The sequence below is a fragment of the Arvicanthis niloticus genome, chromosome 9, assembly GCF_011762505.2.
Source record: "Arvicanthis niloticus isolate mArvNil1 chromosome 9, mArvNil1.pat.X, whole genome shotgun sequence".
Lineage (NCBI taxonomy): Eukaryota > Metazoa > Chordata > Mammalia > Rodentia > Muridae > Arvicanthis > Arvicanthis niloticus.
In genome coordinates this window covers 69,548,346-69,571,465 of record NC_047666.1, presented here as the reverse complement: position 1 = coordinate 69,571,465, position 23,120 = coordinate 69,548,346, and the positions used below count along the sequence as shown (strand labels likewise).

Sequence of the window (23,120 nt, the reverse complement as noted above, 5' to 3'; positions counted from 1 at the left end):
GATTCATATCTTTTCTCTCAGCTCTCTCTCTCTTTCTCTCTCTCTCTCTCTCTCTCTCTCTCTCTCTCTCTCTCTCTCTCTCTCTCGTCTCTCACTCTCCTCCATCCTGTCTCTTCTATCTGCGCTCATGCTCATTTTAACAGTTCTGTTTGAGTGGTATGATTTGGAATTACTACATGAATAACTTGTTTTATTTAGTCTGTTGAGTATAGTGTATGAATACCTGAGTAAATCTTGTGTCAAATTGGCAGACTCATTGTTTCTTGTTGTCTCCTTTAGATTGACGTTGCTCCACCAAGAGAGATGAGAGAAGCCCAAAATACCAGTAGAATAAGAATTTACAAGGTTAGGGATGCTCCTATAATGCACAAGGCACAAGGCTCTTATCCAAGGTTATTTAGTCAACACCACCCACTGGGGACAGGAGAATTTTTTGATTTGAGTTGCCTGCAGGTCTTCCATCTTTCTTAAGTGCTGACTTTAGCTGGGATAGACTCCTTATAGATGTAGCTATCTTGAGACACCCATGTCCCTGTAAGAAGTTAATCCAATACCCATCCTCCCATAAGGAACTCCCATAAACTGAATAGTTCAATAATTTGGACATGGGCGAAATCATTTGGTTGGTTTGCCATTAGTGCTTTATCTGAATTGAGTGTCTCCCATGGAATACATCACAATACATAAATTCTACAAATGTTTTTTGGTAATGACAAACTTATGTGCAAAAGCGTTTTCATTGTAGGTGGATTATCCTCTACTTATGTGTGATCTGTGAAGCTATCAAATTTGGAAGTGCAAAATTTTGTTCACCTTCATAATTACATCTTTATATAAATTCAGTGTTCTTTGACAATTAAAATTCTTCCTTTATTTTCATAATTATTCTTCTTCTATCATTTTTTATTATATAGACTAGAGTGTAAAAATAATCACCACAAATCCATGATAAAAAACTAAATGACATAAAGAGGAAAAGACAAAATATATGTAAAAACATGTATTCTATTTAATTTGTAGCAAATTCCAGTTTGCTCTAACAGAATAATCTCCACTAGAGTTACTCCCTGTAATTTCTGGATGCAATGAAAACATTCTCTACATAAAAGATCTCTACAAGTGACAGTATGTGCAGATCTTTTAACATATTTTAGAAAGCCAAGAAGATATATCAGAGATTCTGATCCTGAGCTCTGTCTGTAAATCCCTCATGACATTAAGTCTGCAGGTGTCAGGAAATAGACACTTCATAACATATGAAAATAAGAACCATATAGAGACATCTCGCTCAATAAGGTAATCTTATCAATTATATTTCAACATTCCATTTCACCTTTATATTGTTGAAAGTTTCACTTATTGTTGAGCGTTAATCTAAAGTTTTAAATAAGGATACAGACATTAATTGAAGATATCACACAGAAATAATTACTGTTACATATTAATTATTGATTAGGTTTATGCTGGTTCTTTCTAAGTATCCTTAAGTGAAATGGAGGTCACTGTCCAGTTACGTTGGCCTTGAATTGTAGGTTCTCATTATCTCTGCTTTTCAAGGGTTGGGATAAAGGCATGTGCTGTCACACCTGATAGCTACTGAAGACTTTTCAAGACTCTTACTCTATTTACTTGACCAAACAAAATTTTATTTGTATATTTTGTATGTTTTATGTCAGAATAATATTATTCCATAAGTTGTAAACCTGGACAAGAAGTCTTAAAATGTTAGAATATTAATACAAAATCTTACAAAAGAAAACATGCCAAATAGAAGAATATAACTCTCCTCGAAACTGCTGGTAAGAGATGTTAAATTTCTTCATTACAGAGGTTCTGTTTCTCATTAAAATATGGTCAAATGCTACAATGGATAGATATTAACTATAAATATTTTTCAATGAATGAGTGTTTATTTTGTCAGAGCATAGAAAAGTATATTATAAATTTGATACAGAAATTTGTAATAATAAAATTATGACTGAACAAAGAATTCTTCATCTCCATAAAATTCAGAATCATATTGTAATGAAGATTTCACTGCATAAAACACTGGGCATCTTACCAAGATCTACTGCCTATGTATCATATTGTACAATTATTTGACATTATTTCATGAACTAATTGGCAAAAATAATTATAAATTTTATGTCTGTATTTTAAAAACTACCTTTATTTTCACTTATTTATAATTCTGTGTTATACCACACATTTGTCTATAAAGTTTTATTCACACATTTTGTGTTAAATGGTTTCAATTATTTGCTTTTATCAAACATTTTATGGATATTAAAACCCATACAGTATAGTCTAAAAATCAAAATCACTGTGGCTCTTGCTTTATAGAAAATTTGTACAATTTTGATATATTTGTGTTTTAGTGGGTAACAATGAGGTCCTTTTTTGATATGTATATTAAGAAATAACCTTGTACACAACTAGATAAATTAGGAATAGCTTTAATCAGTGATAATTGCAAACAAAAATCAAATTTATGCAGTAAAAGTCAAAGGACATTTAAAATGTAAAAAATGAAAAATATAAAAGATATTTGTATTGGTTAACCTTTATCTAGAACGTACAACATAATCCGTAATATTTTAGAGATCTATAGTTTCTACATAGTTTCGCCTGATTTTCAGCCACCACAATACAGAGAGACAGGCCTGTCTCAGCTTCATGTCACCTAGAATCAAGACATATGAATGGAATGAAGGAAAAGCTATAGATATAACATGACAAAATACATTGAAAATATTTTTCTTCAGTAATTCATGGTTCCAAATTTGAATTAAGACAGACAGAATAAAAACGAAGTATAGTAGGAAAAATACAATCACACTTTGCAAGGCTTTGAAGTGAGCCATTGTGCTGGCATCTCTGCTTCCCTGAACATGCTGCTGCATATTCTTGTGATGTGTCCACAGGGAGAAGATGAGCAGGAGAAAAGTTGACAGGGACAAAACAAAGGGGGCAGACAAGAAAATAATGTGAATGTTTAACATCTGCCTATGACACTTTTGCTTGTAATGAGAACTGAAGCTGCAAGATATGTTTTTATTATATTTATTTATACATATGTTAATTTCTAAGTTCATTAGTGTAATATTTAAAATCAAGAGGACCAATGACACTAACAGTGTGACTAAAACTACCTTTTCAACTCGCCACTTTAGATAAAGGAAAAGAGAGTTAGCAAAATTGGATATCTTGAGAAAATAAAGGACACTGAGGCATGTAGCAAGCCAGATGCTGATATGGTTGACTATAATCCAAACATTATTCGTGAGATGTATCATTCTTGAAGTCATAGTTGAATCTGGATATGAAAAGAAGATAACTAAATTTATAAACAATAAACAGAGATGAAACATTCTGGAGATTGCCAAAGCGGTGAGGATTTGATTACCTAATGACATTCTCTTTCTCTTAACCCAGTCCATGCAGTGCACCAGGGCCATGAACCCATTTCCTATAATTCCAATTATTAATTCGATGAATAAAATGGTTACAAGTGTGCTCTGGAAGATAACAAATATTGTCTTCCAAAGATAGTGCATTTTATATATTAATTATAAAGATTTGCTCACATATCCATTTGAAATATAATTTTAAAAATTTCTGTCTAGACAATATAAGACAATTTCTGAGTTGATTTTTATGACATGCTTTTTTTTCTTAACTCTTTCCCACACATTAACAGAGGAACAAACATACAAGTTTGACAGTGATGGAGCCTGAATCTCTTTCCATGAAAGTGTGTATCCTCACACAGCTCAGGAGTAGCAGACCAGAACTTGTTTGCTCACACACAGCTCCTGTTTTATTTTCTAGACAATGATAAAGGAAAGGTAGGAAACTCACATGCTTGCATGAAAATTTAAACACATTATTTTCATAACTTTTCTATATTTGCATCAATGTATACTGTGTAAAAGACTTTTAGAAACGATCAAATATATAAAATAAACAATAAAATATTAACAGATATCTGACTTTCTTAGGAAAAGACTTTATAAGTACTGCAAATTTCAGACCTTGCCATATGAGGTCCTTAATTCTCATGTTATGTTGTATCACAATGTCAGGAGGGTCTTTATACTTTCAATTTTAAGTAATAAATAGAATGATGCTTTCTTATGTCACTTGGATAAATTCATACATACAATGCTCACATATACATACATACTTATTGAGATTAAATTTTTTAAATTTTTCTATAATGTATCCATATTGGTCAATATTTATTGTACATATAGCTTATGCTTAGTATTGTACAAGGTGGTCAGTTCATGCTTTTGCTATGCTTTACATGATACCTGATGCATTTGTTCTTCACTATCCATGAATTTATGATGGAAAACTTTTGTGCTGTGACCAGTTAAGATGAGGATTAGCTAATCCATAAAGCAAGACAACTCCTTATTCCTGCCCTCTTCTTTGAATGTTAGAACAGCTTCTTCATTAGCAAAATACACCATCAGACTGTACCCGACTCCAGTCAACTGCATCCAGTGTCTTCATTGTAAATGTAACTCATGGTCACCAAAAGTGATGAAGGATGTCATATATGCTAGGAAAGATGAAGAATTAGAAATTTGATACACTGATAATTCAGTATCTAAAGAGAAATACAGGACTTAATGAACTAACTTTAGGAATGGTTGCCAAATGTAGTGTAGAGGGCAATGAACAACATGAAGTAGTTGAGAATTTTTGATAATAGTACATTCAGTCCTTGAAGGAAAACTGAACAAGGAATGTAAACAATTTGAAGATTTAGAATCATCCATAATTTGGGTGGTAAGATCCCTTCATATAGATAGCATGTTGGTAATGGGCTGGTGTGGAAAAATCAAGGAAACATCTATGAATGGAAAAATAAACATACCTTCACTGTAGAGGCAGGATGTTCCCTGTGGCTTGCCTCCTTCCAAGGTAGCAAAGTGAGCTCAAGTATGAAGAGAAACAAATAGAGACAGGACAAGGGGAGGAGCTGTGTGGAATGGGTACCAATAGAGAGACTTCATGGGCTTTCAGGAAAGCCTCAGGACTTGCATTTCAGGCAAGAATTACACTCATGTGCACAGAGCTCTTTCAGATAACTTTAATTCTGACTTGGAATCATTATAGTTTCCTCCTGACCAACAGCAGATCCTGGGGAGAGAGTCTTTCTACAGAAGCTGAGAATGGCACACAGCATTATTCTAACATTTCATCCACACAATAAAATGAACAGTCTGCTTGAATTCAAAATCCAGAATACAGTGTATTGGAAATGATACACTTTACTGTTTGTCAATTATCTGTCATTGTACAAGAACTTTCTTTAAACACGATTGCTTCAGAGTAAAGTGACCTTGCCTATTTCAAAGCCAGTGTTAATATATCTATCTGATTTATAATTAATTGTATATCATTTTAAATTTAGTTTTTGACCACTTGATCAAATGATTACACAAAATTCAAATATTCACAAAAAGTTTAACCAACTATGATTTTATTTATTTCTCTGTGTCAAAATAATATGCAAGTAATAATAATTTGATATATATATATTTCAATCAACATTTATTTTATAATACTAATAGAGTCTCTGACAAGCTAAGCGAATTAAAACAGGCTTAGGACAACTGAATCACCTGGGAAGGAAACCCTCCAAGTCGTTGAGCTGCAGGCCCTGCAGGTTATGCAATGCAATCCAAGTCTCCATCTCTAAGGACCCATGATAGGGTGTGTTTCTAGTGATGATTCTGTCTTTCAGTTACTTACGTTCCTATGAGTAGCCCTTCATACATATTTCTATTAGTAACACCAATAAAATTCATTAGATCCCCAAGTTAAACTTTTGGACTTTTGATCTGTCACCAGTTTCAAACAGGGGAAAGTAGATGCTTGTTCATTTCTTCAAAAAAATATTTTCACATCACAGTATTTATACCCAATCTGAAAGTGGTTGGTGACGTCCCAGAGTCTATGGGCCACATACTAATAGAATTAATTGTTGGGTTTAAGGAAAAAAATGATGACACAAGGTTATACAGGTATGAAAATGGGTGGATCTAGAAGGACTTATGGTAGAAGGGTACAATTTATTAAAATATAGTATATGAAAGTCTCAAAACTAACAAAATGATTGTAAAACATGGTAACTCCGTGATAGCAGTTTACTTAGGCACATCTCAGATGATCCCAATCCTCCTGAAAGTTTTAAATTTTCTATTGTGACTTAGGTACCGGGTTTCAAAATTTTAACTAGCTGACATGATAAACCCAAAAACTATGCATGGGTTTTGCAAAAAAAGAAAAACAATGCACCAGTACAGTAAAAGATAGCATGCTTTTTCTGCGTGCTAATAGACGAGACTATTAGCTTCAAGTGAAACCTTAACCTTGGAAAATGAGGAAAAAAACATGAAATACATGAATAAGGGCAGATTTGTTCTCTTTTAGGAATAATAAGCTAACTTTGAAAGCACTGTAGGTCCAATGCTGTTCTTTTTTGTTTGAGGTGTGACAAATAAATAAGGAAAAGAACTTTAACACCACTAGAACCAAACAGTGATAGAATTTCATGTTAGAGAGTAGATCCCAGTTATATGAGCATGACAGGCAACATCTTTTAAACAGGAATCTGCATGAATTCTGTTTCTTTGTTTCTTAGAATCTGTTTGACAAAACCCAGGGGGATAATTTCATATATAATGCCATAATAAACCTGAAAGTCAACATCGGAATGATAGTTTTTCTCACTCAGTGAGTGTAGTAGAGGATCTGGAATGAGATTGCCTCTTTATTTGTGTAAGCCATGCCGTGTGAGTGAGCCAGCCTTGAGTGTGAGCTTGTATTACTTCACATCTAATAAAGAGAATAGAAGTATTGTATAGGGATTTCACTCCTTGCAGTGCTTGCTTGTTTTATTAGCTTCCTCTAGGTGGTAAGGTCTTGAATTTATCAAAATTTCAGGCTCTCTGAATATGATCATTTTTCTATTGAGACCTTTTGAAGAGGGATAGGCTATGTGACAAGGTATAGCTTCTCTTGCCAAAACCTAGTGAAGATCTCAAGCCTGACACTAAGCAAGTGAACTTCAATGTTGGTTAGCCTCCACTTTTTCCACAAAGTAATCACAGAGAGATTTCTAGTTTTATATATATATCTTTATTTAATTATGCTTTTCCCCAATCTTGTTACTTAAAGCTACCCTGTTGGAGGAGTGGTTTGTTTTAAAGACACAAATAATAAATACTTCAGAAGAGAGAGCTCATGATGTCCTTATCAATAAATATCAAATAATACAAAAATAATAGAAACAAAACAAATCCTTTTTATTTTATAAACTATATGTAAGTATTTTAGTTATGGCCTTGGTGCTCTCTACAAGAGGCTCTGCATTTGAGCAATGTCAGAAACATGCTTAGTAAGAAAAGAATACAGGTAAACTCATCCCCACAGGCTAAAGGGCAACCCTATATATAATTCTTACTGTGGATCGAGGTGACTTTGTTGTTCTGAAGAAGTCAAAACAAACTGGACAGCTGTCTTAAGAAAAGACCACTTTAGCAATTCTCATGAGCTCAGGACAGGAGGGTAAAATATCCCCATGTAGTTATGTAAAATCAGAGATCAATTCCTGCTGCCTGAAATTGTCTGAATTAGTCTGCCCATTCAGCTCTCTGGTTTATCTTTATCCTCTAGTTAAAATAAAAAAACAAAAACAAAAAGACTGTAGAACCACGGAGCAGTGGTGGCACAGACCTTTAACTCCAGCTGTTCTATAGAGTGACTTCTAAGAAAGCCAACGAGATACAGAAAAACCCTGGCAAAGTAACAACAAAAACAAGAACAACAACAATAAAATAAAAACTTACTTCACGTATAACAAAGAAATGACAACTCTCATGTTAAGTATATGCCTTATTTACATTACAAATCTATTCAAAACACACTAGCTTTGCACTAATAACTACAAACAGTAATGTTTTCCTGTGTTTTTTTTTTAATTAAGTTTTCTTCTTCTTGAGCTCCAATAGCTGGGAAAGAGAAACATCCTTGAATCAGCTCTGTTTCTCTTTATTCTCTGTTTTACTCCAATATTGTAAGTCATAGTTCTAGAGACAGATTGGAGAATTCAAGTTCTCCATCTTGCCCTTAGATTTTACCTTATTTTAGGTGCATGATGCAGAGGTGATATTACAGCACATTTAAATAATTGAATTAGTAATTATTTGAAAATTTAGTTTTAAAGGACTCTTCGTTCTTTAAAATTCATTGTATTTTCTGATACTCTGGAAGTGGGTATTAGCATTATAGATAGAATATAGTTAAGGAGAACAAGTGTTCATAAATACAAAAGAAAAACCAAAGAGAACAAAAAGTGATCATTTCAAGTAATTTTTTTTGCAATGTTAAAAGTTAAAGGAATTTTAAAAAATAGTATTTACAAAATGTGGAGAGTTTGGGGATATCTGATTCATTCATTCTCTGTCTCTCTGTCTCTGTCTCTCTCTGTCTCTCTGTCTCTCTCTGTGTCTCTCTGTGTCTCTCTCTCTCTCTGTCTCTCTCTCTGTCTCTCTCTCTCTCTCTCTCTCTGTCTCTCTCTCTCTGTCTCTCTCTCTCTCTTCTTCCTCCATCCTGTCATCCTGTGGGGAGCCTCCTAGCCTGGATAAGGTAGAGGGCACAGAGCAGGGCTCTGGTGGTGGCTTTAAAGTCTGAGGGTTTCAGGACATTTTAATTCTCTAACTGTACCAAAATTCTGATAACTTCTAAAAAAAAATCCTAAAACGTTTCTTGCTCTTTCTGAGGGTAAAAGGCTGCTGGTTTAGGCAATTAACACCTGTAGCCTAACGGCAGAGGATTAAGCAATGTGACCTGATTTCTATCTCAGGAGGAACTGCACAGCTCTAACTTTGAGCTTACTAGTCAAAAGTTTAAGGAAGAAAAAGGCACACTTAGAGAAGAGATTATGGTGTTTATTACTAAGTTGTAAAAAGTTTCCCATAAAAGCTATCTAAAGGGAAAAGCAGAAAGATCCTAAAGAGGAAAAGGGAAAAATACTTCTAAGTAGGGTAAGATAAAATGTTCTTCTCTGAGCAAGGAAAGGCAAACAAATTTCTTCTCCTTTCTCATCTCTTCGTCTTCAGTACTTATTCATCTTTCAGAATACATGACTACATGTTAAAAAGTTCATCACAGGTTCACACAAAAAATAAAATCATAATTAAGGTTTACAATAAAGAATGTTTACATACATATCCATTAGGAGTAATTATCTGGCTAAACATCCATCATCTGTCACTGCTCCACAGGTTCACTGAAGGTTTAAAATCATAACTAAGTTATTAGTGAAGTTTTGCATAGATAAATCCAGTCAATAGTTTATCTTCCATCCTAACACCCATAATACATCCTTAGTTGCATTTTTATGAACTTTGTTTAAGTGTTTTACAACATCTTGGAATGTGCTCTGAGTAGGAGAAAGTCTGGTTACTATCTGAGACCAATTAACTGGTGACACTTGGGAGACTGGCAGAGTTCTTATTGCAGTTTTGACTCTCAGAAAAGGACCCAATAGCAGTGGCACTATAAAAGAGCTTAATAATCACTGATATAATTTTAGGAATTCTTATAGGATCATCATTAAGACTTAAGTCATCTATTTGTCTATATAGTTTCACTACAAGACAGTACATCTTCATGGATCTGCAGAGATCTACTCCAGAGTGGTGGGCTATTACTTAGTGATTGTTATGTACATTTAATAATAACAGGAAAAGCATATTAACAGCAGGAATCTTTCCTAAAATTAATTTTTTATGGCTGTGTCTAAGAAGAATGAATTTGTCACAGATTATATAATAACCTGAAGCAGATCATCTCAGGAAGATCACCTGCTAGTATTAAGCTTGTCATATTATAGCTCCTGATATGATTCTGTCTCTTTTATCAGCCTCATGCTCATTTTAAAAAACTATGTTTGAGTGGAATGATGTGGAATTACAACATGAATGACTCCTTTTATTTAGTCTGTTGAGCCCAGTGTAAGAAGACCTGAGTAAATCCTGTGGCAACTTGGCAAATGTATTGTCTTGCTGTCTCTTTTAGACTGAAGTCCCCCCGCCCCCTGAGAGGGATAAGAGAAGCTCATAATGCCAGGAGAGTAAGAATTTACTAGGTTAGTGATCCTGCTAGAATGCACAAGGCACGTGTTTTATCCAAAATTATTTAAAAAACAATAATCACCTCGAAGAGAAGTTTTTTTTTTTTTTGTGCATCTTTCCCAAATGCTGACTGTTGCTGGGATAGATGCAGTTATCTTGAGAAGACAAGCTTGTAAGTAAGTAACTCCATACCTATCCTCCCATAGGAAACTAAAATAAACTCAATGGCTCAATAAGCTGGACGTGAAGGAAATGGTGTCTTGGTTTGTCATTAGTGCTTTATCTGGGTTGAATGTTTCACCTGGAATATATTACAGTACATCCTTCAATAAATGTTTGATAATGACAAACTAATTGTGCAAAACCATTTCCATAGTAGGTAGATTACACACTATCTACTTATGTGGGACCTGTGAAACTATGAAATTCAGAAGTGCAAAATTATGTTCACCTTCATAATTACACCTTTATGTAAATTCAGTATTCTTTGACAATTATAGTTCTTCCCTTAATTTCATAATTAGTATTCCTTTATAATTTTTATTTTATAGACTAGAGTATAAAAAATAATCACCACCAATCTATGATACATAAAATACTAAATAAGATGAAGAGGTAAAAATATATGTAAAAAATATGTATTCTATTTAATTTGTAGTAAATTCTAGTTTGCTCTAACAGAATAATCTCCACTAGAGTTACTCTCTATAATTTCTGGATGCAATAAAAACATTCTCTACATAAAAGATCTCTACAAGTGACAGTATATGCAGATCTTTTAACATATTTCAGAAAGCCAAGAAGATAATTTATCAGAGAATAGAGATTCTTGATCCTAAATTCTGTAAAACCCTCAGGCCAGTATGCTCACAAGTGTCAAGAAATAAGTCACTTTATAACAATGAATATATAAGCCATATAGACTTTTACAGCTCAATAAATTAATCATCGATTATATTTTAACATTCCATTTCACCTTGATATTGTCAAAAGTTTCATTTATTGTTTAGCAGTAAAGTTTTAAATAAGGATACAGCCATTAATTGAAGATATCACACAGAAATAATCACTGTTATATATTAATTATTGTTTAGGTTTATGTTGATTCTAAGTATCCATAAATGAAATAGAGGTCACAGTCCAGCTAAGTTGGCCTTGAATTCAAGTTTTTCATTATCACTGCCTTTCAAGTGTTGAGATACAGGCATGTGCTACCACAGCTGACGGTTGTTGAAGGCATTTGAAATTTTTTCTTTGGTTTACTTGACAAAACATAATTGTATTTGTATATTTGCATGTTTTGTGTGGGAATAATATTATTCCATAAATTGTAAACTAGGACAAGAAGCTTTAAAATTTTAGAATATTAATACAAAACTTTACAAAAGAAAACATGACAAATGGAAGAATATAACCATCTTTGGAACTGCTTGTAGGAGATGTTAAATTTCTTTATTTCGGAGGTTATGTTTCTCATTAAAATATGTTCAAATGGCACAATGGATAGATATTAATTGTAAATATTTTTTAATAAATGAGTGCATGTTTTGTAGGAGTATGAAAAATTGTATTATAAATTTGATGTAGAATTTTTGTTTTCTTTTGTTTTTTTGAGACAGGGTGTCACGGTATAGCCCTAGCTGACCTGGAATTCACTCTGTAGACCAGGCTGGCCTTGAACTCAGAAATCCACCTGCTTCTGCCTCCGAAGTGCTGGGATTAAAGGCGTTTGCCAGCACTGCCCAGCTAGAAATTTTTAATAATAAAATTATGACTGAACAAAGAGTTCTTCATCTATAGTAAAATTCAGAATCATATTATACTGAACATTTAACTGGATAAAACACTAGGCATCTCACCAAGATCTATGGAATATGTATCATAATGTATAACTATTTAACATTATTTCCTTAATTAATTTGATTTTATAGGTTTTTATATTTTAATGTACATTAAATACTAAAGACAAGTACATATAGGAAGATCTGCTTTTAACTGTATATGGGCAATCAATAGGATATTACACATAATGTTATGGATTCATAATAGTAAATAAATAAAAAATAGTATTTAAAATTAATATTTTAAACTGTCATAAACTTTAATTTTTTATAATTATGCATTAAAATTGATATACTTTGCACCTATAAATATAAATTATATTATCTTAATAGTCATGAAAGTATTTTAGAATGGTTGATAATGAAACTAATAAAAATGTACATAACTAACACAGGAGACTCATGACTCCAAAGAATTGACAAAAGTAATTTCAAATTGAGATCTCTACTTAATAAACTACCTTTGTTCTCGCTTGTTTATAATTCTATATCATCCTACACATTTCTCCCATGAAGTTTTTTTCACTCATTTTATATTATATGTTCTCAATCATTTGCTTTTATCACAGAATTTTATGGATATTAAAACATACATAGTATAGTCCATGATTGATGGTTGTTAGAAAAATTTTGATATATTTATGCTTTAGTGGTTAACAATGAGATACTTTTTGATATATATATATATATATATATATATATATATATATAACCTTGTACACAACTAGCTGAATTAGTAATAGCTTTAATCCGTGATAATTACAAACAGAAATCAAATACATATGGTCAAATCAAAGGATATTTAAATATAAAAATTAAAAATGCAAAAGATATTTGTAGTAGTTAATCTTTGTCTAGAATATACAACATAATCTATAGTGTTTTAGAGATCTAACGTTTCTACATAATTTGGCCTGACTTTCAGCTACCACAATACAGAGAAACAGGCCTGTCTTAGCTTCATGTCTCCCAGAATCAAGACATATGAATGGAATGAAGGAAAAGCTGTATATAGAACCTGACAAAATACAAGGAAAATATTTTTCTTCAATAATTCATAGTTCAAAATTTGCAATAACAGAGACAGGATAAAAATGGAGTATAGTAGGAGAAAGGCAATCACGATTTGCAAGGCTTTGAAGTGGGCCATGGTTCTGGCATCTCTGCTTCCCTGAACATGCTGTTGCATCTTCCTGTGATGTGTCCATAGGGAGAAGATGAGCAGGAGAAAAGTTGACAGGGACAAAGCAAAGGGGACATACAAGAAAATAATGTGAAGGCTTAACACCTGCCTGTGACACTTTGCTTGGTAATAAGAACCAAAGCTGCAAGATGTGTTTCTTTGACATTCATTTATGCACTTATTAATTTCCAAGTTCATTAGTAAAATATTTAAAATCAGGAGGACCAGTGACACTAGCAGTTTAACTGAAACTACTTTTTCAACTCTCCACTTTAGATAAAGTAAAAGAGAGTTAGAAAAATTGGATATCCTGAGAAAATAAAGGACACTGAGGCATGTAGCAAGCCAGATGCAGAAATGGTTGACTATAATCCAAACATTATTCATGAGATGTATCATCCTTGAAGTTGTAGTGAAATCTGGATATGACAAGGAGATGAGTAAACTTATAAACAAAAGACAGATATAGAAAATTCTGGAGATTGCCAAAGCAGTGAGGATTTGATTAACTAATGACATTTTCTTTCTCTTAACCCAGTCCATACAGTGTACCAGGGCCACAAAACCATTTCCTATAACTCCAATTATTAATTCCAAGAATAAAATGATTAAAAGTGTGCTGTGAGAAATAACAGATATTGTCTTCAAAAGATGCTGCATTTTAAATATTAGTTGTGAACATTTGCTTACATATTTGTTTGAAATATAATTTTTAAAATTGCTGTTTAAGGTGATTTTTGGCAATTTCTGAGTTAATTCTTATAACATGCTTTTCTTAACTCTCCCCAAACACTAACACAGGAGCAAACATAAAGGTTTGACAGTGACAGAGTCTGGATCTCTTTCCATAAAAATGTGTGTCTTCACACAACTCAGGAGTGGCAAGCCAGAACTTCTTTGCTCACACAGCTCCTCTTGTTTTTTCTAGACAATGATAAAGGAAAGGTAGAAAACACACATGCTTCTGTGAAAATGAAAACATATTATTTTCATCATTTACCCATATTTGCTTCAATATATGTATTTTTTATGATTGTGTTCTGTGCAAGACAATTTTAGAAATTTTCAAATATATAAAAATGACAAAATATTAGCAGATATGAACCTTTCTTAGCGAAAAGGCTTTATAATTACTGCAATTTTTAGACTTTGCCATATGATGTCCTTAACTCTCATGTTATGATGTTTCACAATGTCATGAGGGTCTTTAATCTTCCAATATTAAGTAGTATAAATAATAGTGCCTTGTTATCTTACATACATAAATGCCTATGTACAATGCTTACACATAAGTACATATATATTGAGATTCAAATACTTTTTTAAATTTTTCTATAATGTATCCTCATTGTTCAATATTTCTTGTACATATTGATCATATTTAGTATTGTACAAGTTGGTCAGCTCATGCTTTTGATATGCTTTACATGTTACCCGACATAATATGTTTTTGCTATCCTTGAATTTTAGATGGAAAAAGTTCTTCTTGTGCTGTAACCAGTCAAGAATGAGGATTAGCTAATCCACAAAAAAAGTCACCTGTTTATTCGTGGCCTCTCCTTTGAAGGCTATAACAGATTCTTCCATTAGTAACTTGTACCATCAGACTATTCAACTCCAATCAACTGCCTCCAGTACCTGCAATGTAAATGTTAAGTGATTGTCCCCAAAGCAGATGACAGATGTCATACATACATGCTGGGGAGATGAAGAATGAGCAACTTGATGGACAGATAATTCAGTCTCTAAAGAGCAATACAGTGCTTAATGAACTAAATTTAGGAATGGTTCTCAAATACAGTGTATGTGGTAGTGAACAACATGAAGTGATTTAGTGTCTTTGACTACTAGTACATTCTGTACCTGAAGGAATACTGCACACAAAAAAAGATAAACAATTTGAAGACTCAGAATTTTCCATCATTTGCATGGAAAGATCCATCCATGTAGATGACATGTTGGTAACAGGCTGGTTTTGGAGATGTCAGAGAAACATCTAAGAATGAAAAAACACACATACCTTCAGTGTAGTGGCAGGATGTTCCCTGTGACTTGCCTCCTTCCAGGAAACAAAATGAGCTCAAGTATGAAGAGAAACAAATAGAAACAGGACAAGGGGTGGAGCTATGTGGAATAGGTACTGATAGAGAGACTTCATGGACTTTCAGGAAAGCCTCAGGAGTTGTATTTCCAACAAGAATTACACTCACCTGCATGGAGCACTTCCTGATAACTTTCATTATGACTTGGAATCATCGTAGTTTCATCCTGATCAACAGCAGATCCTGGAGAGAGAGTCTTTCTACAGAAGCTGAGAATGGCACACAGCATTATTCTAACATTTCATCTACTAAATAATATTAAAAGTCAGCTTGAATTCAAAATCAGAATACAGAGAATTGGACATGATATATTTTACTGTTTGTCAATTATCTGTCAATATACCCAAACTTTCTTTAAATCTAAATGTCTCAGAGCAAACTTCCCTTACCCATTTCAATGCCAGTGTTAATAATATAATTGTTATATCTAGAATTTATTGTATTTTGTATTATTTTTATTCATTACACTTGATACACTGATTGCAACAAATTCCAATATTCACAAAAAGGTTTAGTCAAGTACAATTTTATTTATTCCTCCATGCCAAAGTAAATATGCCCGTAGTGATAATTTGAGGTATATATTTCTATCAATATTTACTTCTTGATATTAAAAGTGTACCAGATGCCGGACAGTGGTGGCACACACCTTTAATCCCAGCACTTGGGAGGCAGAGTCAGGTGGATTTCTGAGTTCAAGGTCAGCCTGGTCTACAGAGTGAGCTCCAGGACAGCCAGGGCTACACAGAGAAACCCTGTCTCAAAAAACCAAAAAAAAAAAAAAAAAAAAAAAAAAAGTGTACCAGACATCAAAGGGTTGGATAAGGCTTTGCTTCCAACTGAGTAATCTCATCTGGAAATTAAACCCTTCAACTTGTAAAATGCCTGCATTACAATGCACTCCAAGTGTATAGCTCGCCTTGCTGTCACCAATGCTAGGGTGAGCTTTTAGAGATGTATCTGTAATTAAGTCACTTATGTTCCTATCAGTAACCCTTTAAAGATATTTACATTTGTAAGCACAATAAAACTCATTGTGTTATCACATTGGAATTTGGTACTTTAAACTGTCACCCACTCCATTTTTGGGTTAGTAAATGCTTGTTCCTGTTACATAACAGGACTTAAATCCATTCTGAAAGTGGTTGGTTACTTCCAACATTTTATGGAAAACACACTATAGACTTGATAAGTTTAAGGAAAGCTGATAACACAAAGTTAGATATGTTTTAAAAGGGGTGAATCTGTGGTGGTATTGGGGAGAGGAATACATAGTATCAAATTGTAATATATGAAAATCTTAAAAAAATAATAAAATATTTTTAAACCATGGAACAACAGTGATATGTTAATTAGACAAAGCTCCAATGCTCCTCCTGCAAATTTAAATGTTTCTATTGTGATCTAGGTACTGGGTTTCAAAATTTTACTAGCTGACGTGAAAAACCCAAAAATTATGAATAGGTTAGCAAAATTACAGCAGTAAAATGCAAGGCAATAAACTTCTTTTACATACTAGTAATGAGATTTTACCTTCCACTGAAGCTTTAACCTTGAAAGATAAAGAAAGTGAAATATGAAATTCATGAATAAGGGCAAATTTGTTCTCTTTTAAAAATAATGAACCAGCATTGAAAAAGTTGTATATCACATCACTGAACTTTTCTGTTCGAAGTTAGTAAAATAATTAAGGAAAAGAACTTTAACTCGTGATTAGTAACCAAATGATGATGGAATTTCATGTTAGACATTGGATCCCAATTGCATGAGCATGACAGCCAACGTCTTTCAAACATGAATCTGCATGTACTCTGTTTCTTTATTCTTTGCTTCTGTTTGATAAAAACCAGAAGAATATTTTTATATTTATAAGCAAAATTAGACCTGAAAGCCAACATCTGAGTGATATTTTTTCTCACTCAGTGAGTGTAGTAGAGGATCTGGAATAAGATTGCCTCTTGCTTTCCATTTATTTTTAAGCCATGCCATGCCCTTGTTTGTGAGCTTGATTTATTCGATTCTAATAAAGAGAGCAGAGCTATTGTATAGGGACTTCACTTCAGGTTGTGTTAGATTTGGGTGCTTCCTGTAGCCTGAAATTTCTTAATTCTTTAAGTTTATATAAATTTCCATTTCTATTCAGACCTTTTGAAGATGAATGGGCTATGGGACAAGACTTGGTTCTCTGGCTAATATCCAAGTAAACTTAAAAGTTGGTTAACCTCTACATTTTTCTCAAAATAACTGCAGGGAGTTTGAAAGGTTTTAAAAATAAATAGAGTCAATTATATTTGTTAAGCTGTACCTCACCCTTGTTCTTAAAACTACTTTTTTGGAGGAGTGGTTTGCTTTGATAAGAGATTTAAAAATACATCAGAATAAAGCCATCATGACGTGTGCTCATAATTTAATGTCTACTAATAAATACAAAAAAAGTAGAGACAAAGTTAGTTGTTTGTTTTTTGCTTTTTGTTTTTGTTTTGTTTTATTTTAATAGAAACTCCATGCAAGTAATTTGGTTATGACCTTGACAGTCTCTGTAAGTCTCCCTACTGTTGATCAATGCCAGAAACATGCTTAGTAAGAAAAGAATATAGGTAAACTAATCCCTTCTCATGAGTTGTATCCCATAGGCTAGAGGACAACCCTATGTATAATCTTTGCTGTGGATCTTAATGACAATATTGCCTTGAAGAAGTCAGGACAAAATTTGGACAGCTTACTTAGGAGAAAGCCACCTCAGCACTTGGGAAGCAGTGGACAGAGGGTGTCTCTGAATTCAAGGCCAGCCTAGTCTATAGAGTCGCTTGTAGGAACACAAAGAAATCCTGACTAGAAAAGGGGGAAAAAAATGAACAAACAAACAACAACAAAAAGAAAAAACCTCCCATTTACAAAAAGTGATCCCTCTTATGCCAGGCATTAAATCTACATTAAATATCACTTAAATCATGGTGGATTTTCACTAATAGCCAGAGACACAGTTATTATGTTTCTGTGATTTATATTTTCTCCCCCAAGAGATGCAAGAACAGGGAAAGGGAAGGATTCTTGAACCAACTCTATTTCTCTATATTCTATATTTCACTCCAACATTGTGAGTCAGAACTCTAGAAACAGACTTGACAATAATCCAAGTTGTAAACCTGGCCTTAGATTCTACCTAACTTCAGTTCCATGATGTAGATGGCAGTACATTTAAATAATTAAATTGGTTTTATTTGCAAACCTAATTTTGAATGTCTCTTCATTCTGCAAAATTAAATATGTATTCTGATGCTCTGGGAGTGGGTGTTAGTTTTATAGACAGAATATAGTTAAGGAAAACAAGGGTTTATAAACACAAATGAAAAACCAAAAAATAAAAAGTTATCATTTCAAATAATGGACTGATGGACTTTTTCTTTTAAAATGATATTTATTAAAACTCAAGAGTTGTGGTTATTTCTGACTCATTCCTTCTGTGTTTATGTCTGTCCATCTCTATCTCTATTGCTGAATGCCTGTCTCTTTCCTCTCTCTCTCTCTCTCTCTCTCTCTCTCTCTCTCTCTCTCTCTCTCTCTCTCTCTCTCTCTCTCTCTCTCTGTGTGTGTGTGTGTGTCTGTCTCCTCTCTCTTTTTCTCACTCTCTTCTCCTGTCTGAGTAGCCTTAAGTGACATGGGAGTTACTGCTCAGTTAAGCAGACTTATAGTTATCACTGCCTTTCAAGTGTTGGGATACAGGCATGCATTATTACATTTAAGAGATATTGAAGATATTTTAAAATTCTTATTTTGTTTACTTGGCCAAACACATTTATATTTGTATGTTTTATGATGGAATAGTATCATTCCATCAGTAATAAACCATGATAAGAAACTTTAAAATTTTAAGTTAGTAATACTAAACCTTATAAAAGAAAACTTATCAACTAAAAAATATGTAAACCCACATTTAAAAGCAAAAATACCATGTCTGCTTGGTATGTTGAAAAGATAATTATTTTTATAATATTATTTTCTATATAAAACTGTTCTCTAACAGCATTTTCTATGCAAAATATTTTAAGATTTTGTTTGTTTCAACCTTGGGAGGTGTTTGTCAGTATTGTTGTAAATAAAGATAGCATTATTTTTGGTTGCATTTTATGGATAATTGTATTGAAGTAGCAATCAATTGTGAGAGAGTCCATATCACAACTATGTAAATCAGAGGGCCTTGATTTTTATCCTCATAGTGTGATTCCCACAGCGTTCTCTAAAGTCAATTATATTATAAAATCCTGAAAAAAAAAAAAAACCACACAACTAAAACTACTTTAACATTTATTAATCTTAAAAATAAAATCATAAAATAAATTACATTAAAAACTGAACATTTCTATATAAAGCATTAACTTCACAGTAACCAGTACAGTTTCTTTTGATACATATTTGGAAAACTGTTGGGATTGGGTGTTAGTTCAGTGATTGCAAGTGTTTGTTCTTGAAAAGGATTCAGGTTTGATTCCTAACATCCATATGGAGGTTCTGACCTCCTCACATGCAGCAGCCACTCATGTGGTACATAGACATACATGCAGGCAAAGCACTTTTACACAAAAAAGTATGAAATAAATTTACAAAATGTAAAAGATATACTTAGAAAAGTATTGATTATTTGGATGCAACTATATTTATTTATTTTATTAATCATTTTATTAATTTACATTTCAAATGATATCCCCTTCCCAGTTATCCCTCCACAACCCCCTCATTCCATCCCTTCTTTCTCCCATCTCCCTTGCCTCTGTGAGAGTGCTCCTCCACCCATTCACCCCTCCCCTCTGAACCCTCTAGTATACCCCTACGCTAGAGCATCAAGCCTCCCTCCCCTACCATTGATGTTAGATAAGGCCATCCTTTGCTACATATGCATCTGGAATAATAGCTCCCTCCATATATACTCTTTGTTTGGTGGTTTAGTCCCTGGGAACTCTGGGTGGTTCAATTAGTTGATGTTGTTCTTTTATGGGGTTGCAATCCCCTTCAGCTCCTTTAGTCCTTCCTCTAGCTCTTCCAATGTGGTCCCCAGGCTCAATCCAATGGTTGGTTGTATCTGCATCTCTATTGGTCAGGTGCTGGTATAACTTCTCAGGGAACAGAGATATCAGCCTCCTGTTAGTGTAGACTTCTTGGCATTACCAGTAGTGTGGGGGTTTGTTGTCTGTGTATAGGCTGGATCTCTAGGTGGGGCGTTATCTGGATGAGCTCCTTTCAGCTTTGCAAGAAAAAATATGAACATGTGTTTACATCAGTCATCAGACTTTATGAACTATTTGCCTTCTTCATGTCTTGTGCAAAGTCTCTGACAATTTTCTTAGGACATTTTGAGATTTTTTTTATACATAAATCTCACAATTAATAATGAATCCACATTGGTAATAATTCTTTATATAAAACCAAGATAGAGTACATGATTTGCAAACTCATTGCATATTTTGTATACTGAGTTTTAAAATTTTAATAACAAATCATTTAAAAAATAAATACAAATTATGGGAAAGCTTAGCAGGAGAAGATTCTTTTTAACCCTAAAACTATATGTTTTTTATTTGCATACTTGCAAATGAGAATGTATCTTCACTCTAACTTCAACTCTGAAATACAGTAGCTCTTAGAAGGCTGTATAAACAAAAATCCATTTGAACTGTTTTATAAACATTTCTTATTTCAATAAAACCTGCATCAGATTCATCCACTAGCACACAGGGATGCTTTCCCACTAAAAAATAGCCATGGGATGTCCACAAAGCAAGATCTTCCCAGACCATAAATGAAGACCACACAAATCAGTGTGTTCATGAAATCACAACTAATGACACAAGAGTTACATTTCATTTTTCTGCTTTCCAAAACAGTTTGTTCAGACATCATGAGTCTCTTGGAAATTATTGTGTCCATTGCAATTCTGTCAGAAATTATTCTTGGAACCTTTGCCAATGTCTTCATTGTTCTGGTGAATTACACTGACTGCATCAAGAGAAGAACATTCTCCTTAGCTGATCGAATTCTCATTGCTCTGGCCTTCTTCAGGATTGTTGTGCTTTTGATAATATTAATGAATTGGTGCTTAACTGTGTTTCATCTAGCTTTGTCTTTACAAGTACGGTTTAGTATTTGTGTTGGCTGGGCAGTAGCCAACCATTTTAATACATGGCTTGCAGCTATACTCAGCTTACTTTATTTGTTGAAGATAAGTAATTTCTCTAATCTTATTTTTCTTGTTCTGAAAGGAAAAATCAAGAGTGTCCTTATTGGTGTACTTTTGACAAGTTTGGTCCTTTTATTTCCTAATATTATGATAGTAACCATATGTGAGATAACCCAAGCAAATAGACAAGGAGGAAACGTGACTGGGAAGACCAAACTGACTTATTTCATGAACTTAACCCAAGCAAATGGACAAGGAGGAAACTTGACTGGGAAGACCAAACTGACTTATTTCATGAACCTAACCCAAGCGAATGGACAAGGAGGAAACTTGACTGGGAAGACCAAACTGACTTATTTCATGAACCTAAACTTGATCACTTTCACTCTGGACAATGTCATCCCCTTCACCATATCCATGATCTGTTTTCTTCTGTTAATCTATTCCCTGTGTAAACACCTAAGGACAATGAAGCTTTATGGAAAAGGATCCCATGATGCTAGTGCTTTAGCTCACATTAAGGCTTTGAAAGCTGTGATCTCCTTTCTGTTGTTATTTTCGATGTTTATTCTGTCTCTAATCATATCAGGTTATAATTATACAAAGTCTCTAGATGACCCAGTCCACATGATTTGCCAGGTTATTGGAGCCTTGTATCCTTCAAGCCATTCTTATATCTTGCTATGGGGAAATAAGAGGATCAAACGTGCTTTTGTGTTGACAATGCTACAGCTGAGGGCAAGGCTCTGGCTGAAAGAACAGAAACCTTGAAATCCTTCAACCAATTTAAGAGACTCGGTGTGATTAGTAGCAGAGTCTGTAGCACTTTATGTTTTTTATTGCTTTTAAAAGTGGACTATGTGTAAATTGTTTCTAAAGAAATTTCTAGAAAACATTTTATCTCAGCCTATTAAATTAGAGATTGTGTTTGTGTATATGTACAAAACATACAAGAAAACCTGTCTATAGAATTATCTTAATATTATTTTTGTTAAATCTATATAATTATTCATACTATGGTTATCATTTTTCAGAATTATGAATCCAGGCATAACTAAAATAAATATTTATTTATCTTGTTTATAATAACTTTATGAGCTATTTTTTTATTGGATACTTTATTTACACTTCAGATGCCATCCCCTTTCCCCATCCCCCCCCTTAAAAAAACCCCTATCCCATGTTCCCTTTTCATTTTTGCATTTATACACTTTTTAAAAAAATGTTAATCAAAGGATTTATAAGTTTGGTAATGCTCAATGAGAGGTGTAACCCACTATCCAACCTAGACATATCAACTATCTTTGACTGGTGGAGATACGTGAACATCAGCCTCCCTGTCTCCCCCCTCTTTCTCTCTCTCATCACCTAGCTTCTCCTCTCAATTAGAGCATAATTATGCCAATTTGTACCAGTGAGGTACAAGATAGTCCTAATAACCAGTCCATCATTTTGTTGACTAACCAGAACCTCTGTCATCTATCCTAACTAAAACACTTAGTTCTGAACCAGGCTTTTTTCTTGGCTTTAGAATGAATGTCAGCTAAAAACCATCTACTCAAATCTTTTCTCTCAAGGTAAATAACCAGGATTGGCTATGAGACTATACGTTTTCAACCCCGTCAGAAATCCAGAATGACTGAGTTAACTATAATTGTGGAAAGC

General features: G+C 33.5%; 3 protein-coding genes across 3 annotated transcripts; 1 reads left to right on the top strand and 2 right to left on the bottom strand.

Moving 5' to 3' along the window:
* Window positions 1–2,597: 2,597 nt before the first annotated feature.
* LOC117714663 (taste receptor type 2 member 117-like) lies at window positions 2,598–3,557 on the bottom strand. Its single transcript, XM_034511237.1, has one exon. It carries the CDS (start codon window positions 3,555–3,557, stop codon window positions 2,598–2,600), a length of 960 nt encoding a protein of 319 aa, XP_034367128.1.
* Window positions 3,558–12,923: 9,366 nt separating this feature from the next.
* On the bottom strand, window positions 12,924–13,841 carry LOC117714634 (taste receptor type 2 member 117-like). The gene has a single exon (XM_034511180.2). The coding sequence runs from the start codon at window positions 13,839–13,841 to the stop codon at window positions 12,924–12,926; it is 918 nt and encodes a 305-aa protein (XP_034367071.1).
* Window positions 13,842–21,104: 7,263 nt separating this feature from the next.
* Window positions 21,105–22,226, top strand: LOC117714705 (taste receptor type 2 member 136-like). The gene is made up of 2 exons (XM_034511296.1): window positions 21,105–21,623; window positions 21,756–22,226. Exons 1-2 carry the CDS (start codon window positions 21,105–21,107, stop codon window positions 22,224–22,226), a joined length of 990 nt encoding a protein of 329 aa, XP_034367187.1.
* The last annotated feature ends 894 nt before the right edge of the window (window positions 22,227–23,120 follow it).

Excerpts from the sequence above, each read along its gene's own strand:
- LOC117714634 (XM_034511180.2), bottom strand. The coding sequence starts at position 13,841 with ATGCAGCATCTTTTGAAGACAATATCTGTTATTTCTCACAGCACACTT.
- LOC117714705 (XM_034511296.1), top strand. The coding sequence starts at position 21,105 with ATGAAATCACAACTAATGACACAAGAGTTACATTTCATTTTTCTGCTT. Across the intron at positions 21,624-21,755 it reads TGATAGTAACCATATGTGAG|CTAACCCAAGCGAATGGACA; the intron begins ATAACCCAAGCA and ends TATTTCATGAAC.
- LOC117714663 (XM_034511237.1), bottom strand. The coding sequence starts at position 3,557 with ATGCACTATCTTTGGAAGACAATATTTGTTATCTTCCAGAGCACACTT.